Genomic DNA, 27,648 nt, shown 5'->3' with positions numbered 1-27,648 from the left:
CAGATCATGCCTTACGAGCTTGATTGAATTTTTTGAGGATGCGACTAAACACATTGATGAAGGAAGAGCAGTAGATGTAGTATACATAGACTTCAGCAAGGCATTTGATAAGGTGCCCCATGCAAGGCGTATTGAGGAAGTGAGGGGGCATGGGATCCAAGGGGACATTGCTTTGTGGATCCAGAACTGGCTTGCCCACAGAAGGCAAAGAGTGGTTATAGATGGATGATATTCTGCATGGAGTGGAGTGGAGTGCCCAGGGATCTGTTCTGGGACCCTTACTCTTTGTGATTTTTATAAATGACCTGGATGAGGAAGTGGAGGGATGGGTTGGTAAGTTTGCTGATGACACAAAGGTTGGAGGTGTTGTGGATAGTGTGGAGGGATGTCAGAAGTTGCAGCGAGACATTGATAGGATGCAAGACTGGGCGGAGAAGTGGCAGATGGAGTTCAACGCAGATAAGTGTGAGGTGGTTCATTTTGGCAGGTCAAATAGGATGGCGGAATATAATATTATTGGTAGGACTCTTGGCAGTGTGGAAGATCAGAAGGATCTTGGGGTCCGAGTTCATAGGACGCTCAAAGCAGCTGTGCAGGTTGAGGCTGTGGTTAAGAAGGCGTATGGTGAACTGGCCTTCATCAATCGAGGAATTGAGTTTAGGAGTCGTGAGATAATGTTGCAGCTCTATAGGACCCTGATCAGACCACACTTGGAGTACTGTGCTCAGTTCTGGTCGCCTCATTACAGGAAGGATGTGGAATCCATAGAAAGGGTGCAGAGGAGATTTACAAGGATGTTGCCTGGGCTGAGGAGCATGCCTTATGAGGATAGGTTGAGTGCGCTCGGCCTTTTCTCCTTGGAGAGACGAAGGATGAGGGGTGACCTGATAGAGGTGTATAAGATGTTGAGAGGTATTGATCGAGTGGACAGTCAGAGGCTTTTTCCTAGGGCTGAAATGGTTGCCACAAGAGGATACAGGTTTAAGGTGCTGGAGAGTAGGTACAGAGGAGATGTCAGGGGTAATTTTTTCACTCAGAGAGTGGTGGGTGCATGGAATGGGCTGCCAGCAATGGCGATGGAGGCGGATTCGATAGGGTCTTTTAAGAGACTTTTAGATAAGTACATGGAACTTAGTAAGATAGAGGGTTATAGGTAAGCCTAGTAATCGCTAAGGTCGGGACATGTTCGGCACAACTTTGTGGGCTGAAGGGCCTGTATTGTGCTGTAGGTTTTCTATGTTTCTATGTTTCTAACCAGGATCGGAATGCCACCCAGAATGATCCGATCTTGAGCCAAGTAACGGATCTTGTCCTGAGAGGGAGGTCGAGTAATAGAAACCACCCCGAGGTTTGGCCGTATATGTCCCGAAGATAGGAGTTGTCGGTATTGGATAGATGTTTAATATGGGATATGAGAGTCGTTACTCCTCATTATTAAGAGGAAAGGTGCTGGAACAGGTGCACCAAGGGTGCCTGGGGGTGGTGTGAATGAAGGAAACAGCAAGAATGTTGATGCACAAATTGAAATGAAAGTGGGATTGTGTGAATACTGTGCTTTGGTACGAAAGGTGCTGTCCTCGCCACCTCTGCTTGATTAGATTATGGCTTTCCAAGTATTCTGCTATTACTTCCTTTAACGATTGATCCCAACATAGCACAATGGTTAGCACTGCTGCATTACAATGGCAGGGACCTGGTTTCAATTTCAGCCTCAGGTGACAGTCTGTATGTAGTTTGCACTTCTCTCCCTGTGTCAGTGTGAGTTTCCTCGGAGTGCTCCGGTTTCCTCCCACACTCCAAAGATATGTAGGTTAGGTTGATTGGCCATAGTAAATTGACTCTTAGGGCCTGATTTTACCATCAAGTTGTGCCTGTTTTTGGGTGCCAAAACTTGGTAAAGTCGGGCATGCATTTAAATTGACTTAATGGGTTGCACGCCCAAACTTAACCGCACTTCCCCCTTTACCACTGCGTTCACCCGTCCAGATTTGTCACGAAACAGACATGGTCCACAAAGGTTTGATTTGGTCGCTCCAGCTTCTGAGGAGGTTATTCCGAGTGTCCGGCGGTTCTCTGCTTCAGATCGTTGGTGGGGGGGGAGGGAGGCGAGTCAGATGGCTCTCTGACTCAGATCGGTGGGGAGGGGGGTCAAAGGGGTGTAGGGGGTCGGGGGCAGGAGGGGCGGGGGGGAAGGAGGGGTCTGCTGCCACTCTGTGTGTGATCAGTGGGGGGGGGAGAGGGGGCTGCGGGGAATGGGGGGTCCGCTGCCACTCTACGTGTGATTAGTGGGGAGGGAGAGGGGAGGGGCCGGCGATCGGTCTGGGTGGTGGGTGGATGAGAGGATAAGAGGGTCAGTAATGTTGTGGGGGTGGGGCAATGACTTTTGGGGGAAGTGGGGAGGCATTATCCGGCCCGGAAGCGATGTGACAGGGGAGCATTGTTCTATCATGGAGGCGCCAATCGGAGCTGCAGGATTTCAGGCGCATTAAGCCCCACCCACAGGTTTGTGCAGCACTATTCAGATTCGCTGCTATTTTTTCAGGCAGAGTGCATACGGGAACGCCTGAGAACGGGTCTAAAAGTCGGATATGAAACACTCCCAGTTTCAAGTCCGCCCAGCACTGAGAATGAAAATGGTAAAATAGGGCCCTTAGTGACAGGGGGGAATCAGCATGGTAAATACATGGGGTTACGGGCATAGGGCCTGGGTGGGATTGTTGGTGATGCAGGCTCAATGGGCTAAATGGCCTCCTTCTGCATTGTGGGAGTTCTATGATTCTGTGATACCTGAACCTTACTAACTCATCAATACAAATATGGGGATTGGCCTTTGTTTTGATATGGGGAACTGATCTGTCCTGGATCTTAGTTTGAGGTGCAATTGGGACTGAGATTTTGTAGTGACTCAGAAATCCTGCCCACAGTTAGAGGGTGAGTTCTGTATTTGTGACGTGTCTGGCTGTCCTGATCTGGAGACTTCTAGGAGAGGCTGGACTGCATTGGTGGCTCGTGCTTTCAGCAATAAAGTGAAATGATGTCAACTGTTGTCACCTTCTTTGGTCTTCCTCTGATCTGTTCTTTTATCTCACTCATTTGCCTGTTATTGGATGTTCATTTTGTGCTCGGTAAATCCTCCCCTTCTCCACGACCCAGCTGAATGTCTCACTCAGCAGTTCACCACCCACAGAGATCATCAAGATGAAAAATGAGACATTGGATGAAATGCAAGAAACAACATTTCCTGGCGATGAATTGGGTGGATGTAAATTTTGTAAAGGAAGTGTTTCTTTCGATGATTTATGTAATAGAACATAGAACATTACAGCGCAGTACAGGCCCTTCGGCCCTCGATGTTGCGCCGACCAGTGGAACCAATCTAAAGCCCCTCTAATCTACACTATTCCAATATCATCCATATGTTTATCCAATAACCATTTGAATGCTCTTAATGTTGATGAGTCCACTACTGCTGCAGGCAGGGCATTCCACGCCCTTACTACTCTCTGAGTAAAGAACCTACCTCAAACATCTGTCCTATATCTCTCACCCCTCAATTTAAAGCTATGTCCCCTCGTGCTAGCCATCACCATCCGAGGAAAAAGGCTCTCACTATCCACCCTATCTAATCCTCTGATCATCTTATATGTTCAGTTTAATTGTGTCTTACCTATAAAGGGTTGAAACTTCATGCTAGAATCAGTGGGCAAATTCTCCAACCATTCCCACCAATGGAATTTTCCGATCCCCAGGAGTTAACAAAACATCAGGTACCAATTGCAAACTGGTTTCCATCAAATGTTGATTTGTTGTTGACTTTTAAAGTGAGTGTGAACATTCTTGGGAAATTGTGAAAATGTCACTGTACATGTCAGAATCCGGGACTAAGAGTGACAATGATTGGATCAAATTACACAACACATAGCACAATATACACCTTCAGGCATATTGCTGGGTGAGTCTCATCCTCCAGGAAACAAATCATAATTCTGATCAAATCCATTTCTGCTATAAGTACTCACAGTTTGTCACAGACTTTACTGAAGCCTGAGGAGATCACACATCAGCACCTCATGAGATTCTGGTAAGCAGTCAGCTATGAATTGAAGTTTAGAATATGCTGAGGAGTTTTTAGCTATGGACTCAGGTTTATGCATGTGTTTTTGCCTCAATACATAGCTTAATAATGATCAGAGTTAGTAAAGGGACTGTGAGAGACCATCTGGCACAGTGATAGTGTCCCTATCTCTGGACCAGAAGCTTAGGGGTCGAGTCCAATGGCTGGACAATTTGGCCACAGAAGGTGCATTTAACGCAATTCAACAGGCTGATAATCAGCTCGGAACTCCTTCAACCACTTTCCCCCGATGATCCCCCAATGGGTAAAAAATATTGTGGGTTTGAAGATATGCAAGAGAGTAAGGAGACTTGAGATGGAGTTGGAGGATATATAAAGCAGGTATGAGCAAGCATGGTGTAATCAGTGGAGGTGAATTGGAGGGAAGAGGAGCAGGGGATTAAAGCGGGAGATTGAACCAACAAACATGGACATCTTGGGATCAAAAGGTATAAAATGAAGAGAAGCTCAATGATTTGTCATATTGCTTTGAGAAAAAGAAAGAGATGATCACAATCCCTGATTTCACTCAATATAAATAGATAAAGTCAACGTCTACAATTCCTTTCCTTGGGAGAGACTTCACTCAGTATAGATAGACAACTCAATGCCAACTATCCCACTCTCAAAGAGAGACTTCACTCAATATAGATAGATAAACACAATGCCTACTACCCTACTCCCGAGAGAGAGAAAGAGAGAGACTTCACTCAATATAGATCGATAAACTCAATGTCGACAATCCCACTCCCAGAGAGAGAGACCTCACTCAATATAGATAAATAACTCAATGTCTACTACCCCACTCCTAGAGAGACTTCACTCAAAATAGATAGGTAAACTCAATGTCTCCTACCCGACTCCCAGAGAGACTTCACTCAATATAGATAGATAAACTCAATGTCTACTACCCACTCCCAGAGAGAGAGAGACTTCACTCAATATAGATAAATAACTCAATGTCTCCTACCCCACTCCCAGAGAGAGAGAGACTTCACTCAATATAGATAGATAAACTCAATGTCTACTACCCACTCCCAGAGAGAGAGAGACTTCACTCAATATAGATAGATAAACTCAATGTCTACTACCCACTCCCAGAGAGAGAGAGACTTCACTCAATATAGATAGATAAACTCAATGTCTACTACCCACTCCCAGAGAGAGAGAGACTTCACTCAATATAGATAGATAAACTCAATGTCTACAATCCCACTCCCAGAGAGAGAGAGACTTCACTCAATATAGATAGATAAACTCAAACCATTTTCATTCTAAGTGCTGAATCTGGGCACAATTCAGATCCGACTTGGAAAACTGCTTTCAGGCGCCCCCATTCGCACTTAGCGTGAAAAAAAAATTGCGGGTAACGATCAGAGCGCTGAACTACACATGTGCAGTGAGAAAAAAATTTGGAAACACGCGCCCGTGTCAGATCGCTCCCAAGCCGCAGAATGCGGTGAAAGCGGCCCGGGAGCGAAAAGCGGGAGCAATGGCCTCCCAGATATCACTGTCCCCCTTATCCACCCACCCGCCCCCCGCGACCCAGACCAATCGTGACCCCCTGCCCCCTTCCCCCCCACTGATCGCCTGCAGAGTGGCAGCAGACCCCCCTGCCCCCCCACCCCTCCCCCCACCAGAGATACAGCTTACCCGCGTCCCTCCTCTCTCCCCCACTCCCCCCAGAGAATGATCTGGCCTCCCTTCCCCCCCCCCCCCCCCCAGAGAATGAACATGGAACATTGCAGTGCAGTACAAAGAACAAAGAACAATACAGCACAGGAACAGGCCCTTCGGCCCTCCAAGCCCGTGCCGCTCCCTGGTCCAAACTAGACCATTCTTTTGTATCCCTCCATTCCCACTCCGTTCATATGGCTATCTAGATAAGTGTTAAACATTCCCAGTGTGTCTGCCTCCACCACCTTGCCTGGCAGCGCATTCCAGGCCCCCACCACCCTCTGTGTAAAATACATCCTTCTGATATCCGTGTTAAACCTCCCCCCCCGCTCACCTTGAACCTATGACCCCTCGTGAACGTCTATATATATAGCAGACCTACTCCCAGAGAGGGAGATTTCACTCAATATAGATAGATAACTTCAATGTCTACTACCCCACTCTCAGAGAGAGAGACTTCACTCTATATAGATAGATAAACACAATGTCTACAATCCCACTCCCAGAGAGAGGGAGACTTAACTCAATGTCGACAATGCTACTCACAATTTAAAACTCTCTCTGATTTTCATATCTCTGGAATTCTCACCAATACTTATTGTCTATTTTCCATTGCAGAATATTGCTCAGTACGATGAAGACTTTGTTGCTGATTCTAGGCTACCTGAGTAAGTAATATTCATTCTCAATGATGTATGCCCGTTGATCCATTTTGTGGGGTTGTCACAATATCTTTCTTGTTGTATTTAAAACTACTGTCCCCCTCAAGTAGCCAGACAAAGTCGCAGAGTGGTTTCAATCTCTCCTTTTTGTTCCACAGTATCTCATTCTAGAATTGACTCTCAACTGCCCCCAAAACTCAGGATGGGCATTAAACCCTGGCCAGCCAGTGATGTCCATATGCCACGAAAACATTTTTAAAAATGAAATAGCCTTTCCTATTAATTTTATCAAAAACTTTAGAGTTTCCTGCTGCAGTGAGAAAAAAAATGTCCTTTTGGATGGCACGGTGACACAGTGATTAGCCCTGCTGCCTCACAGCACCAGGAACCTGGGTTCGATTCCCAGCTTAGGTCACTGTCTGTGTGCAGTTTGCACATTCTCCCCATGCCTGTCTGGGTCTCCTCTGGGTGTTCCGGTTTCCTCCCACAGTCCAAAGACGTGTGGGGTTCGGTTGATTGGCCATGCTAAACTGACCCTAGTGTCAGGGGGATTAGCAGGGTGAATATGTGGGGTTGTGGGAATAGGACCCGGATGAGATTGTGGTCACTGCAGGCTCAATGGGCAAAATGACCTCCTTCTGCACTGTAGGGATTCTATGATCTATTCCATGAATTTTCCTTTTTGTGATGCCAGTTGTGTCAGGAATAAATCTTCCGATCTGACAAGGGGTTCTAACCCAAGATCAATCCAACACAGGGTTTGTCATGATCATTTCAACTATCCCAAATTTTAATCAACGATTACAATTTTAAAAATCTTGTTCTCACATAAGTGAATTTATATCCGGTTTTAAATTCCCAGATGTTTCTCAAAATATCCTGGAATCATGCTTGTGGCCATTGAAACGGGTGGCACGGTGGCACAGTGGGTTAGCACTGCTGTCGCCCAGCGCCAGGGACCTGGGTTCAATTTCCGGCTCGGGTCACTGTCTGTGTGGAGTCTGCACGTTCTCCCCGTGTCTGCGTGGGTTTCCTCCGGGTGCTCCGGTTTCCTCCCACAGTCCAAAGATGTGCAGGTTAGATTGATTAGCCATGCTAAATTGACCCTAGTGTCGGGGGGAATTGGCAGGGTGGATATGTGGAGTTGCGGGAGTGGGGCTTGGGTGGGATTGTGGTCGGTGCAGATTCGATGAGCCGAATGGCCTCCTTCTGTACTGTAGGGATTCTATGAAACATGAATTCAGGTTCATAACCTATGAAAATAAACTTAATCAATTACACTTCCTTTTTTAAAAATCTGACTTAAATCACAAAATATGGTCACAAAATTATACGGAAAACATTAAAGCTTGAAACATATAACCCATCCAGGAAGAGAAGGTGTTACAGGCTAATAGGCTGGAGGAAGTAGATGTTCAGAGGGAGGATGTATTAGCAGTTTTGAATAAACTGAAGGTCGATAAGTCCCCTGGGCCTGATGAAATATATCCTAGGATTCTTTGGGAGGCAAGGGAAGAGATTGCAGAGCCTTTGGCTTTGATCTTTGGGTCCTCACTGTCCACGGGGATGGTGCCAGAGGACTGGAGAGTGGCGAGTGTTGTTCCTCTGTTTAAGAAAGGGAATAGAAATGACCCTGGTAATTATAGGCCGGTTAGTCTTACTTCGGTGGTTGGTAAGTTGGTGGAAAAGGTCCTGAGGGATGGGATTTACGACCATTTAGAAAGATGCGGATTAATCCGGGATAGTCAGCACGGATTCATGAAGGGAAGTCATGCCTCACAAATTTGATAGAATTTTTTGAGGAGGTAACTAAGTGTGTTGATGAAGGTAGGAGCTGTTGATGTCATATACATGGATTTTAGTAAGGCGTTTGATAAGGTGTGGGATAAAGGGAAAGTTGGCCGATTGGATAGGTAACTGGCTATCTGATCGAAGACAGAGGGTGGTGGTGGATGGAAAATTTTCGGACTGGAGGCAGGTTGCTAGCGGAGTGCCATAGGGATCAGTGCTTGGTCCTCTGCTATTTGTCATTTTTATTAATGACCCAGAGGAGGGGCTGAAGGGTGGATCAGTAAATTTGCTGATGACACCAAGATTGGTGGTGTTGTGGATGAGATGGAGGGCTGTTGTAGACTGCAAAGAGACATAGATAGGATGCAGAGCTGGGCTGAAAAATGGCAGATGGAGTTTAACCCTGATAAATGTGAGGTGATTCATTTTGGTAGGACAAATTTAAATGTGGATAACAGGGTCAAAGGTAGAGTTCTGAAGACTGTGGAGGAACAGAGAGACCTTGGGTCCATATCCACAGACCTCTGAAGGTTGCCACTCAAGTGGATAGAGCTGTGAAGAAGGCCTATAGTGTGTTAGCTTTTATTAACAGGGGGTTGGAGTTTAAGAGCCGTGGGGTTATGCTGCAACTGTACAGGACCTTGGTGAGACCACATTTGGAATATTGTGTGCAGTTCTGGTCACCTCACTATAAGAAGGATGTGGAAGCGCTGGAAAGAGTGCAGAGGAGATTTACCAGGATGCTGCCTGGTTTGGAGGGTAGGTATTATGAGGAAAGTTTGAGGGAGCTAGGGCTGTTCTCTCTGGAGCGGAGGAGGTTGAGGGGAGACTTTATAGAGGTTTATAAAATGATGAAGGGGATAGATGGAGTGAATGTTCAAAGACTATTTCCTCGGGTGGATGGAGCTATTACAAGGGGGCATAACTATAGGGTTCATGGTGGGAGATATAGGAAGGATGTCCGAGGTAGGTTCTTTACGCAGAGAGTGGTTGGGGTGTGGAATGGACTGCCTGCAGTGATAGTGGAGTCAGACACTTTAGGAACATTTCAGCGGTTATTGGATAGGCACATGGAGCACACCAGGATGATGGGGAGTGGGATAGCTTGATCTTGGTTTCAGATAAAGTTCGGCACAATATTGTGGACCGAAGGGCCTGTTCTGTGCTGTACTGTTCTATACACAAGCAGAGAAACTTAGCACACACTTTTAAGCAACAATGAATTACAGAAGCATTCTTGTGGTTCTGTTTTTAACCTTCTAAATTCTTGTAATTAAAAACCCATAATGTTATCTCCCTCGATGGAAAAACCTTGAGTTCAAAACCAAAGTTATCAAATTTACAAATGTCCAGGTAAACCAACCAGAAGTCATAGTGTCATAGAGTCAAAGAGGTTTACAGCATGGAAACAGGCCATTCGGCCCAACCTGTCCATGCCGCCTTTTTTTTAAACCCCTAAGCTAATCCCAATTGCCCACATTTGGCCCATATCCCTCTATACCCATCGTACCCATGTAACTATCTAAATGCTTTTTAAAAGATAAAATTGTACCCGCCTCTACTACTACCTCTGGCAGCTTGTTCCAGACACTCACCACCCTCTGTGTGAAAAAACTGCCCCTCTGGACACTTTTGTATCTCTCCCCTCTCACCTTAAACCTATGCCCTCTAGTTTTAGACTCCCCTACCTTTGGGAAAAGATATTGACTATCTACCTTATCTGTGCCCCTCATTATTTTATAGACCTCTATAAGGTCACCCCTCAGCCTCCTACGCTCCAGAGAAAAAAGTCACAGTCTATCCAGCCTCTCCTTATAACTCAATCCATCAAGTCCCGATAGCATCCTAGTAAATCTTTTCTGCACTCTTACTTTTCCTTACTTTTATAACTGTAATTCAAGTTTCCAACTCACCCTTGCTCTGGACAGATATTGGTTACATTTTTCTGCAGCTGTGGCGACCTGCACTGCATTAGGAATCTTGATTTAAGAGAGAGCTTGTCTTTCTCAGATTTGTTTTAAAAAAGCTCCCAGCATTTTTATGGCTTCTCCTCCCTCGTCAGTAATAAATTCCAGTTCTGCCTTTTCAGCCGTCTCCTTGTTGACATTCACCTTCTTGGATTTTGCCGTGGCCCATGGTCTTGTTAACCATTCCGCCCTCACGGTTCTTTTGACAAAATCCCTAGGGTGTCCCCCTTTTCTTTCACCATTTCACTCCCTTTGTCTGGTCCAGTTTACTTTGGCTTCAGATTTCACTCTTTATATTGACTACAATTGGTTAACAACAGCATCCAGCTGTTAATATAGAACATACTCACCGGACCAAGATGTTGTCACAGTTTTTTCTGGCCAGAGCAAGCCCCATTCCATTGCCAATCTGTTATGTTTTTCTTGTGATATTTAAAACTATCATTTCCCCTTAGGTAGCCAGACAAAGTCACGGAGTGGTTTCAAGATGATCTATTGAGAAACTCCAGTGCTTTAGGACTCTGAATAAGTCTCTCAGACCAGTCAGGGTGCAGAATTCAGAAATACACAAGCAATTATAGTTTCAAATTCAATGACAAATAATGAGCAAATACCAATAAAAGTACAGGAGCTATCTCTATCCACTTGCAGTTATTGATTAAGGTTACATCATGCATACGTAAGAGTGTAGTGTCCAATTAAAACTTGTGCATGTTATATCATCAAGAAATGATAGCTATATCTCTGGCCAATGGTCTATAAACCTTCTTTTCCATTGTTCCTTGTTCTAATGGGCAAACATGAGCTGAAGCTGCACATCAATTCAATGGTTCATGACTCTTATCTGGGTCTGCTTTAATTAAGACCTGTGCTTTTCACATAGCTTCCCCTCTGTGACTGAGATACAGCTTACAGCTTGTGTGATTTTTAAACTTGTGAGATTATTAACCCTTTCACTCCACATAAGTAGTTGTGTTATTTTGTTATCTTCCCGAAAAACCTGCAGATGTGTCACCTTAGAGATGTGACAAAGGAATCAGATATGTAAGAGAGAAAAGGGTGTTTGGAAAGTTTTAATTTTGAATTTGAGGATGATCAAGAGAGTTTACACAGTCATCTAAGTCAGAGAGTTTGCCCGGGGAGCTGACTGAGGTGCTAACTTTGGAAATTCTTCCTTCTGAACAAACTGCTGCTTTTTATTCTTTTTCTTTTCATTTCAGTAGCTCTTTTATCTTTAAACCATAAGATTATAACTCAACATTTGTTTCCCCAGTTAGTTAGCTATTTGACTTATCAAATCAACAAGTAACGTGAGACAGACATGTGTTGTCCATGACTACATGTGGGAATGTGTGGAAAACATCAGAATCACGGACAGCCAGAAAAAGCAACTTGTGCTCAGAGTTGCTGAGCTGGAGTCTGAGTTGCAAACATTGCGAAGGGGAAGAGTTCTCTGGACACTCTGTTCCAGGAATCAGAAGCTAACAGTGGGTCCATGGTCAGGAAAAGGACGATGTGGCTGCAGGTCAGAAAGGGACGAGGAATGAGCACATAGTGATGGAGGAGCCTCAGCCCCTGACTCTGTCCATTGGGTACAAGCTGCTTGTTACCTGTGTGGATGAGAAGCAGGGTGGGCAAGTAGAATGACCCTGGCATCAAGGTGAAGGATGCCATTTCCAGTGAACGGAGAGTAAGAAGCTTCATGATAGGAGACAGTATGGTCAGGGGCGTAGATACCGGACTTTGCAGCCAAAATCCTGAGTCTGTCCAGGGCTGGGGTTCAAGACTTCGTATAGAAACATAGAAGCAGCAGTAGACCATTCGGCCCTTTGAGCCTGCTCCCCCATTCTTTTTGATCATGGCGGATGTCGAAATCTTGACTTCTGAGTTTGACTTCAACACAAACACACATTAACACAAGATACTTAACCGACAGATTGTCTTTAGTTTACTTGCTAGCAAGGGCAGGGGGTTTGACGCAATGGGTCAAAAAAACCAGTCCCCCAAGAAAATCATCCTGGTTTATACAATTCTACAGCTCACAATCAGCTGGACACAATCCAATCAAAAGTGTTACAAATGACATACATTATGTATTGATCCAATAGAATGAAATACTGAACAACCCTGATCTATGTGACCATGATACCTCTTGGGATACCCCAATATATCATCTCTAAGCCTTGGTGAACTATCCTTTAGTCACTTAGTCAGACATCATGTCTCTATTTTGATAGCAGCCTCTCAAAGCATCTTCACTAAAACAGTCTCACATGGGCATCCTTCACTTGATAAAAGGGGCCTTAGTATTTTATGGCCTTGTCAGAGAAGTTAACTGAATCTCTGTTTTAATTAGAAACTGTGAAGGCCGCTTCATTAAAACTCACTCGTGCATCAGTTGTTTCTGATAAGTTGTCTGGTGAGGCAATTAAGTGCCCTTTATGGCCTTGTGATTCCAACAGTTGAGTGCTTTAAAGGAATGTATTTAACTCCTATTTAGTATCATAGGGCACTCTGTAACTGTTCACAAGTTAAACAACCTTTGTTTAACTTCTAAAAATGTATAGAAGATATATTTATAAGTGTGGACTAATTAAAGGTATTGCATGTACCTTTAAAACTACAAAGTATTTAAAACACCTAATTACATAAGAACATAAGAACTAGGAGCAGGAGTAGGCCATCTGGCCCCTCGAGTGTCCTCCGCCATTCAATAAGATCATGGCTGATCTTTTTGTGGACTCAGCTCCACTTACCCGCCCGCTCACCTTTACTGTTTTTCTGTAATTCCTTTACTGTTCAAAAAATTATTTATAGAATCATAGAAACCCTACAGTACAGAAAAAGGCCATTCGGCCCATCGAGTCTGCAGCGAACCATAATCCCACACAGGACCTACCCCCATATCCCTACATATTTACCCACTAATCCCTCTGGCCTATGCATCCCAGGACACTTAGGGCAATTTTTAGCATGGCCAATCAACCTAACCCGCACATCTTTGGACTGTGGGAGGAACCCGGAGCACCCGGAGGAAACCCACGCAGACACAAGGGGAATGTGCAAACTCCACACAGACAGTGACCCAAGCCGGGAATAGAACTCAGGTCCCTGGACCTGTGAAGCAGCAGTGCTAACCACTGTGCTACCCTGCCGCCCATCCTTGCTTTAAAAACATCCTTGCCTTATCCTTCCCTATCCTTGCCTTAAAAACATTCAATGAGGTAGCCTCAACTGCTTCACTGGGCAGGGAATTCCACAGATTCACAACCCTTTGTGTGAAGGAGTTCCTCCTCAACTCAGTCCTAAATCTGCTCCCCCTTATTTTGAAGCTATGCCCCTAGTTCTAGTTTCACCCACCAGTGGAAACAACTTCCCTGCTTCTATCTTATCTATTCCCTTCATAATCTTATATGTTTCTATAAGGTCTCCCCTCATTCTTCTGAATTCCAGTGAGTATAGCCCCAGTCTACAAAGAACAAAGAAAATTACAGCACAGGAAATGGCCCTTCAGCCCTCCAAGCCTGCACCAACCATGCTGCCAGACTTAACTAAAACCCCCTACCCCCTATTCCCATCCTATTCATGTATTTGTCTCTCTATTCCATTCTATTCATGTATTTGTCCAGATGCCCCTTAAAAGTCACTACTGTATCCGCTTCCACTACCTCCCCCTGCAATGAGTTCCAGGCACCCACCACCCTCTGTGTAAAAAATATGCCTCGTACATCTCCTTTCAACCCTGTCCTTTGCACCTTAAATCTGTGCTCCCTAGTAATTGACTCTTCCACCCTGGGAAAAAGCTTCTGACTATCCACTCTGTCCAAGCCTCTCATAATCTTGTAGACTTCTATCAGTCACCCCTCAACCTCCGTCGTTCCATTGAGAACAAACCAAGTTTCTCCAACCTCTCCTCATAGCTAATGCCCTCCATACCAGACAACATCCTGGTATATCTTTTCTGCACCCTCTCCAAAGCCTCCACATCCTTCTGGTAGTGTGGCGACCAGAATTGAACACTATATTCTAAGTGCGGCCTAACTAAGGTTCTATAAAGCTGCAACATGACTTGCCAATTTTTAAACTCAATGCCCTGGCCAATGAAGGCAAGCATGCCGTATGCCTTCTTGACTAACTTCTCCACCTGCATTGCCACTGTCAGTGACCTGTGTACCTGTACATCCAGATCTCTTTGCCTATCAATACTCTTAAGGGTTCTGCCATTTACTATATATTTCCTATCTGTATTAGGCCTTCCAAAATGCATTGCCTCACATTTGTCCGGATTAAACTCCATCTGCCATCTCTCCGCTCAAGTCTCCAACCGATCTATATCCTGTTGTATCCTCTGATGGTCCTCATCGCTATTCGCAAATCCACCAATCCTTGTGTCGTCCACAAACTTACGAATCAAACCAGTTACATTTTCCTCCAAATCATTTGTATATATTACAAACAGCAAAGGTCTCAGTACTGATCCCTGAGCAACGACACTTGTCACAGCCCTCCATTCAGAAATGCACCCTTTCCACTTCTACCCTCTGTCTTCTTTGACCAAGCCAGTTTTGTATCCATCTTGCCAGCTCACCTCTGATCCCATGCGATTTCACCTTCTGCACCAGTCTGCCATGAGGGACTTTGTCAAAGGCCTTCCTGAAGTCCATGTAGACAACATCCATTGCCCTACCCTCATCAATCATCTTTGTCACTCATCTACTCCCTTTTCCCCAGGGTGGAAGAGTCAATTACTAGGGGGCATAGGTTTAAGGTGTGAGGGGCAAGGTTTAAAGGAGATGTACAAGGCAGATCTTTTACACAGGGAGTAGTGGGTGCCTAGAACTCATTGCCGGGGAGGTAGTGGAAGCGGATACGGCAGTGACTTTTAAGGGGCGTCTTGACAAGTACATGAATAGATGGGTTTAGAGGGATATGGTCCCCGGAAGGGTTTTAGTTCAGTCAGGCAGCATGGTCGGTGAAGGCTTGGAGGGCCGAAGGGCCTTCCTGTGCTGTAATTTTCTTTGTTCTTTGTACTCAGTCTCTCTTCATAAGCCAACCCTCTCAACTCCGGAATCAACCTAGTGAATCTCCTCTGCATCCCCTCCAGTGCTAGTATAGCCTTTCTCAAGTAAGGAGACCAAAACTGTACACAGTACTCCAGGTGTGGCCTCACCAGCACCTTAGAAAAACCTACAAAAGGTTCAGGGAACTAGGTACTGTTAGAAATCTAGATGAGTATACGACTAGTAGGAAGGAACTTAAGAGGGAAATTAGAAGAGCAAGAAGGGGTCATGAGAAGGCCTTGGCAGACAGGATAAAGGAAAACCCCAAGGCATTCTACAAGTATGTTAGGAGCAAGAAGATAAGATGGGAAAGATTTATGAACATCTGGAGAGGAATAGTGTGATCAGAAATAGCCAGCATGGCTTTGTCCGAGGCAGATCATGCCTTACGAGCCTAATTGAATTTTTTAAAGATGTAACTAGACACATAGATGAGGGAAGAGCAGTAGATGTAGTTTATATGGATTTCAGCAAGACGTTTGATAAGGTGCCCCATGCAAGGCTTATGCAGAAAGTGAATGGGCATGGGATACAAGGGGACATTGCCTTGTGGATTCAGAACTGTCTTGCCCACAGAAGGCAAAGAGTGGTTGTAGATGGGTCTTTTTCAGCATGGAGGTCAGTCACCAGTGGAGTGCACCAGGGATCTGTTCTGGGACCCTTGCTCTTTGTGATTTTTATAAGTGACCTGGATGAGGAAGTGGAAGGATGGGTTGGCAAGTTTGCTGATGACACGAAGGTTGGTGGGGTTGTGAATAGTGTAGAGGGATGTCAGCAGTTGCAACGAGACATAGATAAGATGCAAGACTGAGCGGAGAAGTGGCAGATGGACTTCAACCCAGATAAGTGTGTGGTGGTTCATTTTGGCAGGTCGAATAGGGTGAAAGAATATAATATTAAGGGTAAGACACTTGGCAGTGTGGAAGATCAGAAGGATCTTGGGGTCCGGGTTCATAGGACGCTCAAAGCAGCGTCGCAGGTAGAGGCTGTGGTTAAGAAGGCGTATGGAATACTGGTCTTCATCAATAGAGGAATTGTGTTTAGAAATCGGGAGATAATGCTGCAGCTGTATAGGACCCTGGTCAGACCCCACCTGGAGTACTGTGCCCAGTTCTGGTCGCCTCATCACAGAAAGGATGTGGAAGCAATAGGAAGGGTGCAGAGGAGATTTACAAGGATATTGCCTGGATTAGGTGGCATGCCTTATGAGGATAGGTTGAGAGAGCTAGATCTTTTCTCCTTGGAGAAGCGAAGGATGACAGGTGACTTGATAGAGGTGTATAAGATGTTGAGAGGTATTGATAGAGTGGATTCTCAGAGGCCTTTACCCAGGGCTGATATGGTTGCCACAAGAGATCACAGGTTTAAGGTGCTGGTGAATAGGTACAAAGGAGATGTTAGGGGTAAGTTTTTCACTCAGAGGGTGGTGGGTGCGTGGAATCGGCTGCCGGTAGTGGTGGTGGAGGCGAATTCGATGGGGTTTTTTAAGAGACGTTTGGATAGGTTCATGGACGTTCGTAACATAGAGGGTTATAGGTAAGCCTAGTAGGTAGGGACATGTTCGGCGCAACTTGTGGGCCGAAGGGCCTGTTTGTGCTGTATCTTTTCTATGTTCTGTGTTATACAGCTGCAACATAACCTCACTGTTTTTAAACTCCATCCCTCGAGCAAGAACAAAGAACAAAGAACAAAGAACAATACAGCACAGGAACAGGCCCTTCGGCCCTCCAAGCCCGCGCCGCTCCCTGGTCCAAACTAGACCATTCTTTTGTATCCCTCCATCCCCACTCCGTTCATATGGCTGTCTAGATAAGTCTTAAACGTTCCCAGTGTGTCCGCCTCCACCACCTTGCCTGGCAGCGCATTCCAGGCCCCCACCACCCTCTGTGTAAAATATGTCTGTCTGATATCTGTGTTAAACCTCCCCCCCTTCACCTTGAACCTATGACCCCTTGTGAACGTCACCACCGACCTGGGGAAAAGCTTCCCACCGTTCACCCTATCTATGCCTTTCATAATTTTATACACCTCTATTAAGTCTCCCCTCATCCTCCGTCTTTCCAGGGAGAACAACCCCAGTTTACCCAATCTCTCCTCGTAACTAAGCCCCTCCATACCAGGCAACATCCTGGTAAACCTCCTCTGTACTCTCTCCAAAGCCTCCACGTCCTTCTGGTAGTGTGGCGACCAGAACTGGACGCAGTATTCCAGATGCGGCCAAACCAACGTTCTATACATCTGCAACATCAGACCCCAACTTTTATACTCTATGCCCCGTCCTATAAAGGCAAGCATGCCATATGCCTTCTTCACCACCTTCTCCACCTGTGTGACGTCACTTTCAAGGATCTGTGCAATGAAGGACAAAGTTCCATTTGCCTTCTTAGTTAGCTGCTGCACCTGCAAACCAACTCCTTGTGATTTTTGCACAAGGACACCCAGGTCCCTCTGCACAGCAGCATGCTGCAATTTGTTATCATTTAAATAATAGTTCATTTTGCTGTTATTCCTACCAAAATGGATGACCTCACATTTACCAACATTGTACTCCATCTGCCAGACCCTCGCCCACTCACTTAGACTATCTCTATCCCTTTGCAGACTTTCAGCGCCCTCTGCACACTTTGCTCTGCCACTCATCTTAGTGTCATCTGCGAATTTTGACAGACCACACTTGGTCCCCAATTCCAAATCATCTATGTAAGTCGTAAACAATTGCGGTCCCAACACTGATCCCTGAGGCACACCACTAGTCACTGATCGCCAACCAGAAAAACACTCATTGAGCCTCACTCTTTGCTTTCTGTTAGTTAACCAATTCTCTATCCATGCTAATACATTACACGTAACACCGTGCACCTTTATCTTGTGCAGCAGTCTTTGGTACGGCACCTTGTCAAATGCCTTCTGGAAATTCAGATACACCACATCCGCAAGTTCCCCATTGTCCACTGCACATGTAATGTTCTCAAGGAATTCCACCAAATTAGTCAAACATGACCTTCCCTTCATGAACCCATGCTACGTCTTACCAATGGGACAATTTATATCCAGATGTCTCGCTATTTCTTCCTTGATGAAAGATTCAAGCATTTTCCCTGCTACAGAAGTTAAGCTAACTGGCCTATAGTTACCCGCCTTTTGTCAACCTCCTTTTTTAAACAGTGGCGCCACATTTGCTGTTTTAAAATCTGTGGGGACCACTCCAGAGTCCAGCAAATTTTGGTAAATTACCACTCGTGCATTTGGTATTTCCTTGCCATCTCTTTTAATACACTGGGATGCATTCCAGCAGGGCCAGGAGACTTGTTAGTAATTACAATTACGAACAAACTTGCTCCCCATTGATTTAAAGTGAATCTACATCTAAGTTGATTAAACAAAAACCCTCACACTGCCTGGCAATCGCCCTTTATTTTATATCATTCTACACTGATCATCAAATTCAATATCCTGATCCCCTTCTTCCCCCCACATCCCTTGATCTCTTTAGCCCCAAGAGCTATATCTAGTTTCTTCTTCAAATCAGACAACGGTTTGGCCTCAACTACATTCTGTGGGAGTGAATTCCATACATTCACCACCCTCTGGGTGAAGAAATTTCTCCTCAACTCAGTTCTAAAAGGTTTCCCCCTTATCCTAAAATTATGACCCCTAGTTCTGGACTCCCCCACCATCAGGAACATTCTTTCTGAATCTACCCTGTCTGACCCTGTTAGAGTTTTATAAGTTTCTATGGGATCCCCTCACTCTTCTAAACACCAGTGCATAGAATCCTAACAGGCTTTGTCTCTCCTCATATGACAGACCTGCCATCCCAGGAATCATCCTGGTAAACCTTCGCTGCATTCCATAAATTATAGGAGCAGAATGAGGCCATTGAGCCCATCGAGCCTGTTCCGCCATTCAATCATAGCTGATATCTTTCTCAATCTCATTCTCCCGCCTTTTGCCTGTAACTTTTGATCCCCTTACCAATCAGGGACCTATGTATCTCAGCCTTCAATACACTCAATGAACTGGCCTCCATAGCCTTCTGTGGCAAAGAATTCCACACATTCACCACCGTCTGGCTGAAGAAATTCCTCCTCATCTCGGTTCTAAAGGGTTGTTCCTTTACTCTGAAGCTGTGCCCTTGGATCCTAGTATCTCCTACTAGTGGAAACATCTTCCCCACGTCCATTCTATCCAGGCCTTTCAGTATCCTGTAAGTTTTAATGAGATCCCCCCTCATCCTTCTGAACTCCATCGAGTACAGTTCCAGAGTTCTCAAGCATCAAGCTTTTCATTCCTGGGATCATTCTCGTGAAACTACCCTGGATTCTCTCCAAGGCCAGCACATCCTTCCTTAGGTGCGGGTCTCAAAATTGCTCACATAATTCCAAATGTGGTCTGACCGGAGCCTTATAAAACTTCAAGCCCCTGCTTTTGTGTTCTCGTCCTCTTAAAATGAATGTTAACATTGCATTTGCCTTCCTAACTACAAACTCAACCTGCAAGTTAGCATCAAGAGAACCCTGAGTTCCCTCTATAGCCAGGACATCCTTCCTCAGATAAGGAGACCAAAATTACGCACAATATTCCAGGTGTGGCCTCACCAATGTCCTATACAATTGCAGTAAAACATCTCTATTCCTACACTATACTTTTATGTTTCTCCCCATGGCCAGAGAGGAATCTGGAGTGGGAGGGGGAGGATCCAGTTATTGTGGTTTTTTTGGGAACCAAGGATACTTGGAGATTGGTTCTGTATGGAGGCATTTGTGCTCTGAAACGCTAGAAAGGTTGTTATCTGTTGATTGTTACCTGAACAACATGCCAATCTGGCACAGAGTGTGACAGATTTGTGCCTCAGGGTGGTGTGGGCATCAAGTGCCCAGGGGTAGGGAGCTGCACCTTTAGCATGGCTGGGGGCTACAGTCCTGCCAAAACCTACAACTGATGCATTAGTCTTTAAAAAAACAAGACACTGGGTGAGGCAGTGGAGGGAGGTGAGAGATTGGAGGGAGACGATGGATTAGAACATAGAACATAGAACATTACAGCGCAGTACAGGCCCTTCGGCCCTCGATGTTGCGCCGACCAGTGGAACCAATCTAAAGCCCCTCTAATCTACACTATTCCAATATCATCCATATGTTTATCCAATAACCATTTGAATGCTCTTAATGTTGATGAGTCCACTACTGCTGCAGGCAGGGCATTCCACGCCCTTACTACTCTCTGAGTAAAGAACCTACCTCGAATATCTGTCCTATATCTCTCACCCCTCAATTTAAAGCTATGTCCCCTCGTGTTAGCCATCACCATCCGAGGAAAAAGGCTCTCAATTTCCACCCTATCTAATCCTCTGATCATCTTGTATGCCTCTATTAAGTCACCTCTTAACCTTCTTCTCTCTAACGAAAACAACCTCAAGCCCCTCAGCCTTTCCTCATACGATTTTCCCACCATACCAGGCAACATCCTGGTAAATCTCCTCTGCACCCTTTCCAACACTTCCACATCTTTCCTATAATACGGCGACCAGAACTGTACACAATGCTCCAAATGCGGCCGCACCAGAGTTTTGTACAGTTGCAGCATGACCTCCTGGCTCCGAAACTCAATCCCTCTACCAATAAAAGCTAACACTCCGTATGCCTTCTTAACAACCTGGGTGCCAACTTTCAGGGATCTATGCACATGGACACCGAGATCTCTCTGTTCATCCACACCACCAAGTATCTTACCATTAGCCCAGTACTCTGTATTCCTGTTACTCCTTCCAAAGTGAATCACTTCACACTTTTCCGCATTAAACTCCATTTGCCACCTCTCAGCCCAGCTCTGCAGCTTACCTATGTCCCTCTGTAACCTGCCACTTCCCTCTGCACTGTCCACAACTCCACCGACTTTAGTGTCATCCGCAAATTTGCTAATCCATCCTTCCACGCCCTCATCCAGGTCATTAATAAAAATGACAAACAGCAGTGGCCCAAAACAGATCCTTGCGGTACACCACTAGTAACTGAACTCCAGGATGAATATTTCCCATCAACCACCACCCTCTGTTTTCTTACAGCAAGCCAATTCCTGATCCAAACCACTAAATCACCCTCAATCATTGGATTGGAAGGAGGCAAGTGAGTAGAGTGAGGCGAGGGGGTGGAGGGAGGTGAGTGGGTGGAGGAGGGCATGGGGATGGAGGGAGGTGAGTGGGGCAGCACAATAGCATAGTGGTTAGCACTGCTGCTTTACAGTGCCAGGGTCCCAGGTTCAATTCCGGCCTCGTGTCACTGTGCAGAGTCTGCACCTTCTCCCCGCTTTTGTGTGGGTTTTCTTCATTTTCCTCCCACAGATGCGCGGGTTCACTGGATTGGCCATGCTAAGTTGACCCCTAGTGTCAGGGGATTAACAGGGTAAATATGTGGGGTTATGGGAATAGGGCCTGGGTGGGATTGTGGTCAGTGCAGACTAGGTGGGTCAAATGGCCTCCTTCTGCACTGTAGGGATTCTATGATTCTACGATTCTATGGGTGGAGAAAGGTGAGGGATTGGAGGGAAGCGAGAGATTGGAGGAAGGTGAGGGAGTGGAGGAAGGGAAAATGCAGGATGTAGAGATTTGAGTAAAGGCGGGGTAAAGTGGGAGGGGCTGGGTTCAAGTGGCAGAGTGGGAGGGGCAGAGTGGGCGGGGCTGGGTTCAAGTGGCAGAGTGGGAGGGGCAGAGTGTGAGGAGCAGAGTGTGAGGGCAGAGTGTGAGGGGCCAAGTGTGAGGGGCAGAGTGTGAGGGGCAGAGTGTGAGGGGCAGAGTGTGAGGGGCAGAGTGTGAGGGGCAGAGTGGGAGAGGCAGAGTGGGAGAGGCTGGGTTCAAGGGCCAGAGTTCAAGAGGCAGAATTGAAGGGCAGAGTGGGAGGGGCAGAGTTGGGCACCGGAATTTTACCACCCCACCTGCCATGGAATCGAAGAGGACAATGGAAATGTCCGTTGACGTCGGGCAGGATTTTCCAGTCTCAGATTAAGCGAAGCCATAAAGTTACCCGCTGAGAGTTCAAAACTAAAACTGTCTCCGTGAATAATAATGAAAAGATCATTAGAAACCTCAATGTCGATTGTTCAAAAGATTCACAATAAGAAAATAATAATGGCACCAATTGAGAGAAATGGCTCTGATCTCCACAGGGAGAGTTCATTGGCTTGAGATGGGGCATCCGCCCCCCTCAGAGGGCTGAGCGCTCATTTCATTGGTCGGCAGCTCTCTAATCCCAGCAGCACCTGAAGCTGTGGGGCACAGAGCTGGAATTCTAAGTTGACCCCACACTGAATCCTGGGAGTCCAGGAGTAGGTAATGTGTCTCAGGGCTGGAAGAAGAACTGAAACCTGAGGGGTGGGCACAGGTGGTGGGGATGTTGCATGGTGGCAGAGTGGTTAGCACTGCTGCCTCACAGCGCCAGGGACCCGGGTTCAATTCCAGCCTCGGGTCACTGTATGTGTGGAGTTTGTACATTCTCCCCAGTGATCCATCTTCTTCCCATGGTCCAAAAATGTGCGAATTAGATGGATTGGCCATGCTAAATTGCCCCTTAGTGTCACGGAGACTAGCAGGGTAAATACATGGGGTTATGGGGTTCGGGCCTGGGTGGGATGGTTGTCAATGCAGGCATGATGGACCGAATGGCCTCCTTCTGCACTGTAGGGATTCTATGATGTTGGAGGAGAAGCTGGTGGAGAGAACACCAACTGGGGACGGACCCTGTGAGGGTGTCACCTGATGTTGAAATAAGGTCCCCCACTTTTCTCACCCGAGGGCTGAACAAGCTGTCTCACCCCCTCCCCACTTCCCTCTTCCCCCCATGCATGACCTTGAACTCCACCCACCAGCCTGAACATTGCCACTGGCTGGGAAATGGTCCTTAAGTAATCATTGATTGGCCACTTAGGGAACTGAATAGGAGTGAGGGTGGGTGGAATGGCCTCGACTTTGCTTATCCCACTGTAAAATTGAGGAGAGATGGGGTGGACGACAGCCCAGTGGGAAGGACATTTGCGGAATTCTACAGGCAGTCACTCATCTCCTGGAAAGCCACCAACGGGGCAACATCCAATTCTGCCCCATGGTTCCATCGTGGCCAAGGTCAGGATATAAATATTCCAGAATACATCTGGAAAAGAAAGGTAGGATGGGAAAAGAGGAGTCAGAGTCTGAATAGGAATGGATAATGCAAGGGGATTAGTGTCAGTGTGTGCACAGCTGATTCATGTGTCTAGTGTGTGGCTGAATAGCGTGGAGATGTTTCCCATTTTTGTGTGCTACTTTGATTCTCATTCTCAGCCCAGACCATTGGCTAGTAGCAATGTGAAAGAGCGGGAGTCAAATGTATAAATCTCTCTGTGTCAGTACACAGCCTCTTCATTGGCAGATCCTCAGCTGTGTCTCCTCATGGTGACATATGGAAACAGCCCCAGGTTAAATCTTCAGAGGAACCCGAAGGAGCCTCAGGCCCCAGGACACGAGGTCACCGGCATATGGACACATCCTGATACTCATGAGCCAACCTCCCAGCTTTGGGTGGTTAGCTCCACTGCCTTGAGCATACTGTGGGAGAGTTGTAGGCTAAGGGAGTAAAACCGTGCCAACAAAACTCAGTAACAGTTTTAACAACACCAGGTTAAAGTCCAACAGGTTTATTTGGTAGCAAAAGCCACCAGCTTTCGGAGCGCTGCTGTTTCATCAGATGGAGTGGAAATCTGCTCTCAAACAGGGTTACTGTGTTTACCCCAGTCCAACGCCGGCATCTCCACATCAACAAAACTCAGTGGCAGACAGATATCTGAATGTATCATCCTTCCAGCAATGGCTGCAAGCAAGCTAATGCCACACACAGTTCATGGCATTCCGTTGGGCATAACCAGGATATTCAGGCAGCCCAGGCTTTTCAAAAATGTTGCCCAGTCTTGTGGGCTTTCCAGTTTTGCTGCAGAAGGCGGACATAACATTGGGACAGCGGCGATGAGTGATAAGGCCAACTCGATTGGCAGAGTGAATGGGTTCTTGTTGCAGGGCAATATCAGGGATCGTTTCTTTTATATTTTAATTTATGTGTCCGTTCATATTTTATTTAGTTTCAGTGTAATACATGCAGGGTACATAGAGCAAGCCCAGAGAGCCAGGCCTCACCAGAGGGAAGAAAAGGGTTAACACAGACAGCTGGAGGTCTGCTCCGCTGACAGATAATGATTAATATATGTTACCTACTCCTTACAATTGTAATGCGCAGAAGATCTTTCTGAGTTATCACGACAGTGGGAGAACCGGCATTGAGACAGCCAGGCTCCATACTGTCTAGGGAGATCATAGTCTTCTGGTAAACACGATCACCGAGCAGAGTGGGGGAGCAATTAACACATCATTGTAGATCGGTTGGGCAAACACAACACTTTGACATTATAATCGGGTAAACAGGAAGTGTCCAGAGAGATGATTAGCAGGGATGAACTGAACAATGTATTTGCATGATGAGATTAAATTATATGGAGAGCGTACAATGTACTTTTCTGTTACCAGGATGTTGCCCTGGTATGGAGGACATTAGCTATGAGGAGAGGTTGGAGAAACTTGGTTTGTTCTCACTGGAACGATGGAGGTTGAGGGGCAAACTGATAGAGGTCTACAAAATTATGAGGGGCATGGACAGAGTAGATAGTCAGAAGCTTTTTCCCAGGGTGAAAGAGTCATTTACTTGGGGGTATAGGTTTAAGCTGCGAGGGGCAAGGTTTAAAGGAGATGTATGAAGCAAGTTGTTTACACAGAGGGTGGTGGGTGCCTGGAAGTCACTGCCAGGGGAGGCAGTGGAAGCAGATACGATAGTGACTTTTAAGGGGCGTCTTGACAAATACATGTATCCAACTTGAGGAATTAGTACGATAATATAAAAATTTGCAACTCGGAAAAGTATAATAGCCTGTATGAATCTACAATGAGCAGAGGGAATTCGCAGCCGCCTGGGATTTCAGGCCCGAATTCATCTCTCCCTCATGCATGTGGAATAAAAACTTTTCTTGAAGTTCGACATGGTCTCCAAGGCTCCACTTGTTTTATTTCCCGGCTCAGGTCACTGTCTGTGTGGAGTTTGCACATTCTCCTCGTGTCTGCGTGGGTTTCCTCCGGGTGCTCCGGTTTCCTCCCACAGTCCAAAGATGTGCGGGTTAGGTTGATTGGCCAGGTTAAAAAAAATTGCCCCTTAGAATCCTAAGATGCGTAGGTTAGAGGGATTAGCGGGTAAAATATGTGGGGGTAGGGCCTGGGTGGGATTGTGGTCGGTGCAGACTCGATGGGCCGAATGGCCTCCTTCTGCACTGTAGGGTTTCTATGATTTCTATGATACAGTGCTATGGGCTGTCTCTGGTTGTGGGAGAGACCATCGTGCCCCAATGGTCAACCAGCACCTACCTCAGGTTAGGCAGTCACTGACTAGCAAGGCACAGTCTACCTGTTTCAATGGGCACTTAGAGCTTAGTCTCTGCTCAACAAATGGATGGAATTCCATTGCGCCAGGAAAAAAAAACAATTGAAAAAAAAAATGCCAACTCTTCGATAGGCAATGCAAACGTCAGGATCACAGGACTGATAGACAATTTGTAGCTTGCTAATCATTGCCCATAATGCAAACATGATGGACATGGAAATTGATAGGCTGAACATTGAGGTATCTTCCCTAGGAGAGACCCGGCTCAGCCAGAGTGGATCATGGAAAGGAAAACATGGGCGGAACGGTGGCACAATGGTTAGCACTGCTGCCTCACAGCTCCAGGGACCTGGGTTCGATTCCCGGCTTGGGTGAATGTCTGTTTGAAGCTTGCACATTCTCCCTGTGTCTGCTTGGGTTTCCTCCAGATGCTCCGGTTTCCTCCCACAGTCCAAATATGTCCGGGTTAGGTTGATTGGCCATGCTAAATTGTCCTGCAGTGTCTCTGGATGTGTAGGTTCAAGGGATTGGCGGGGTAAATGTGTGGAGTTGTGAGGATAGATTCTGGGTGGGATTGCAGTGGGTGCAGACTCGATGGGCCGAAAGGCCTCCTTCTGCTCTGCAGGGTTTCTATGATTCCTAGGATTACACCTTCATCTGGCAGGGGAAGGGTTCAGAGAGAATATGTGAGCAAGGTGTAGGCTCCAATACAAGGAACTCAATAATAGATTCTCCCACAAATAGTTCAGAACGTGTTCTTGACATTCACCCTTTAACTCAAACATGAGGTCCTCCTGCCTCAGATGTTATGATCAAGGAGAGAGAAATGAGAATAGGCAGAGACTACTTCAGTTTTGCTGCTTTGTACAATTAACACGTTCTTTCAGAACAAACCATGTCACAAGTAGAGAACATTGTCACCAGCTGGATCTGATCATCACCAGATGTAACTGAGCATCATCTTATTACACACAGTGACGACAGTGTTGACTCTGCTCCAGGTCACTCCCTGGAAACGTTTTCAACCTGGGTGTGAAATTCAGTGGCGATTTCCAGGCTGAAAGAATAAATATTTTAAAATACAAAGTCTGATGTTTCACTGAGCTGGGAATTGCAGTGAAAACTGGTTTCAAAAAGGAGCAAAGTTTCCAGCTGACATTTCAAGGATTTGATATCAGAGAAATGGCTGAAATGGAGGATTTTAAATGTCTCCATGGAGACGAGCCAGTGTGTAACATTTCTGAAATTTTTTGTTAACAATAAACATCTTGCTGTTATTTAGCTGCAGTCTCCAAATCCTTCGACCCGTGTGTAAAACACAGAGTTCTGAACCAGCCATGGAGGAGCACAAACTGTGTGGGGAATCTGTGTTCTGATTCGGTTCAATGTGATCAGAGTCTTGTTCTTGGATGGTACAGATTCAAAAGGTAAGATCCAGGGGAAATCTCTGTTAAACCCGTCAATGAAACAGCAAAGAGACTGGGATCATCATTCAGAGCAAAGGGAATACTGGGAAAGGGAAGATGCGCATTCTACAGAGTGAAGCATGGGGAATATTGGGAGAGAGACACTGAGGTGTGACACAGGAAAGAACAAGGTATTGGAGCTGTTTGCAGGCTCCAAATCGGACAAATCTCCAGCTCCAGATGAATTGTGTCCCAAGCTGCTGTGGAAGGCGAGGAAGTAGATTGCAGGGGCTCAGACGACAGATAATGTGGTTCTGCTGTTTCAGAAGGGTTGTAGACATAAGACATCATAAACGACAGACCAGTGAGTTTCACATCAGTGGTAGGTAATCCATTGGAGGAAATTCTGAAGGACAGCATCTATTTCCACTTGGAGAGGTTAGGTCAGCATGGCTTTATCGGAGGGAGGTCATGCCTAACAAATTTCATTGATTTTTTTTAGGAGGTGACCAGTTTTGTGGAGTCA

The 27,648-nt window shown here is 46.0% G+C and overlaps 1 protein-coding gene across 1 annotated transcript in view; it reads left to right on the top strand.

The window, feature by feature from the left end:
* The first annotated feature begins 4,036 nt into the window (after positions 1–4,036).
* The window catches only part of LOC144488623 (pancreatic secretory granule membrane major glycoprotein GP2-like), a 53,273-nt gene continuing 29,661 nt past the window's right edge, over positions 4,037–27,648 (top strand). The window contains exons 1-3 of the mRNA XM_078206687.1: positions 4,037–4,081; positions 6,410–6,459; positions 26,999–27,143. Coding sequence (XP_078062813.1) covers positions 6,426–6,459; positions 26,999–27,143 — 179 coding nt within the window. The 5' untranslated portion in view covers positions 4,037–4,081; positions 6,410–6,425. The remainder of the gene's footprint in view (positions 4,082–6,409; positions 6,460–26,998; positions 27,144–27,648) is intronic.

The sequence above is a fragment of the Mustelus asterias genome, unplaced genomic scaffold, assembly GCF_964213995.1.
Source record: "Mustelus asterias unplaced genomic scaffold, sMusAst1.hap1.1 HAP1_SCAFFOLD_1723, whole genome shotgun sequence".
Classification (NCBI taxonomy): Eukaryota; Metazoa; Chordata; class Chondrichthyes; order Carcharhiniformes; family Triakidae; genus Mustelus; species Mustelus asterias.
This window is presented reverse-complemented; position numbering and strand designations above follow the sequence as displayed.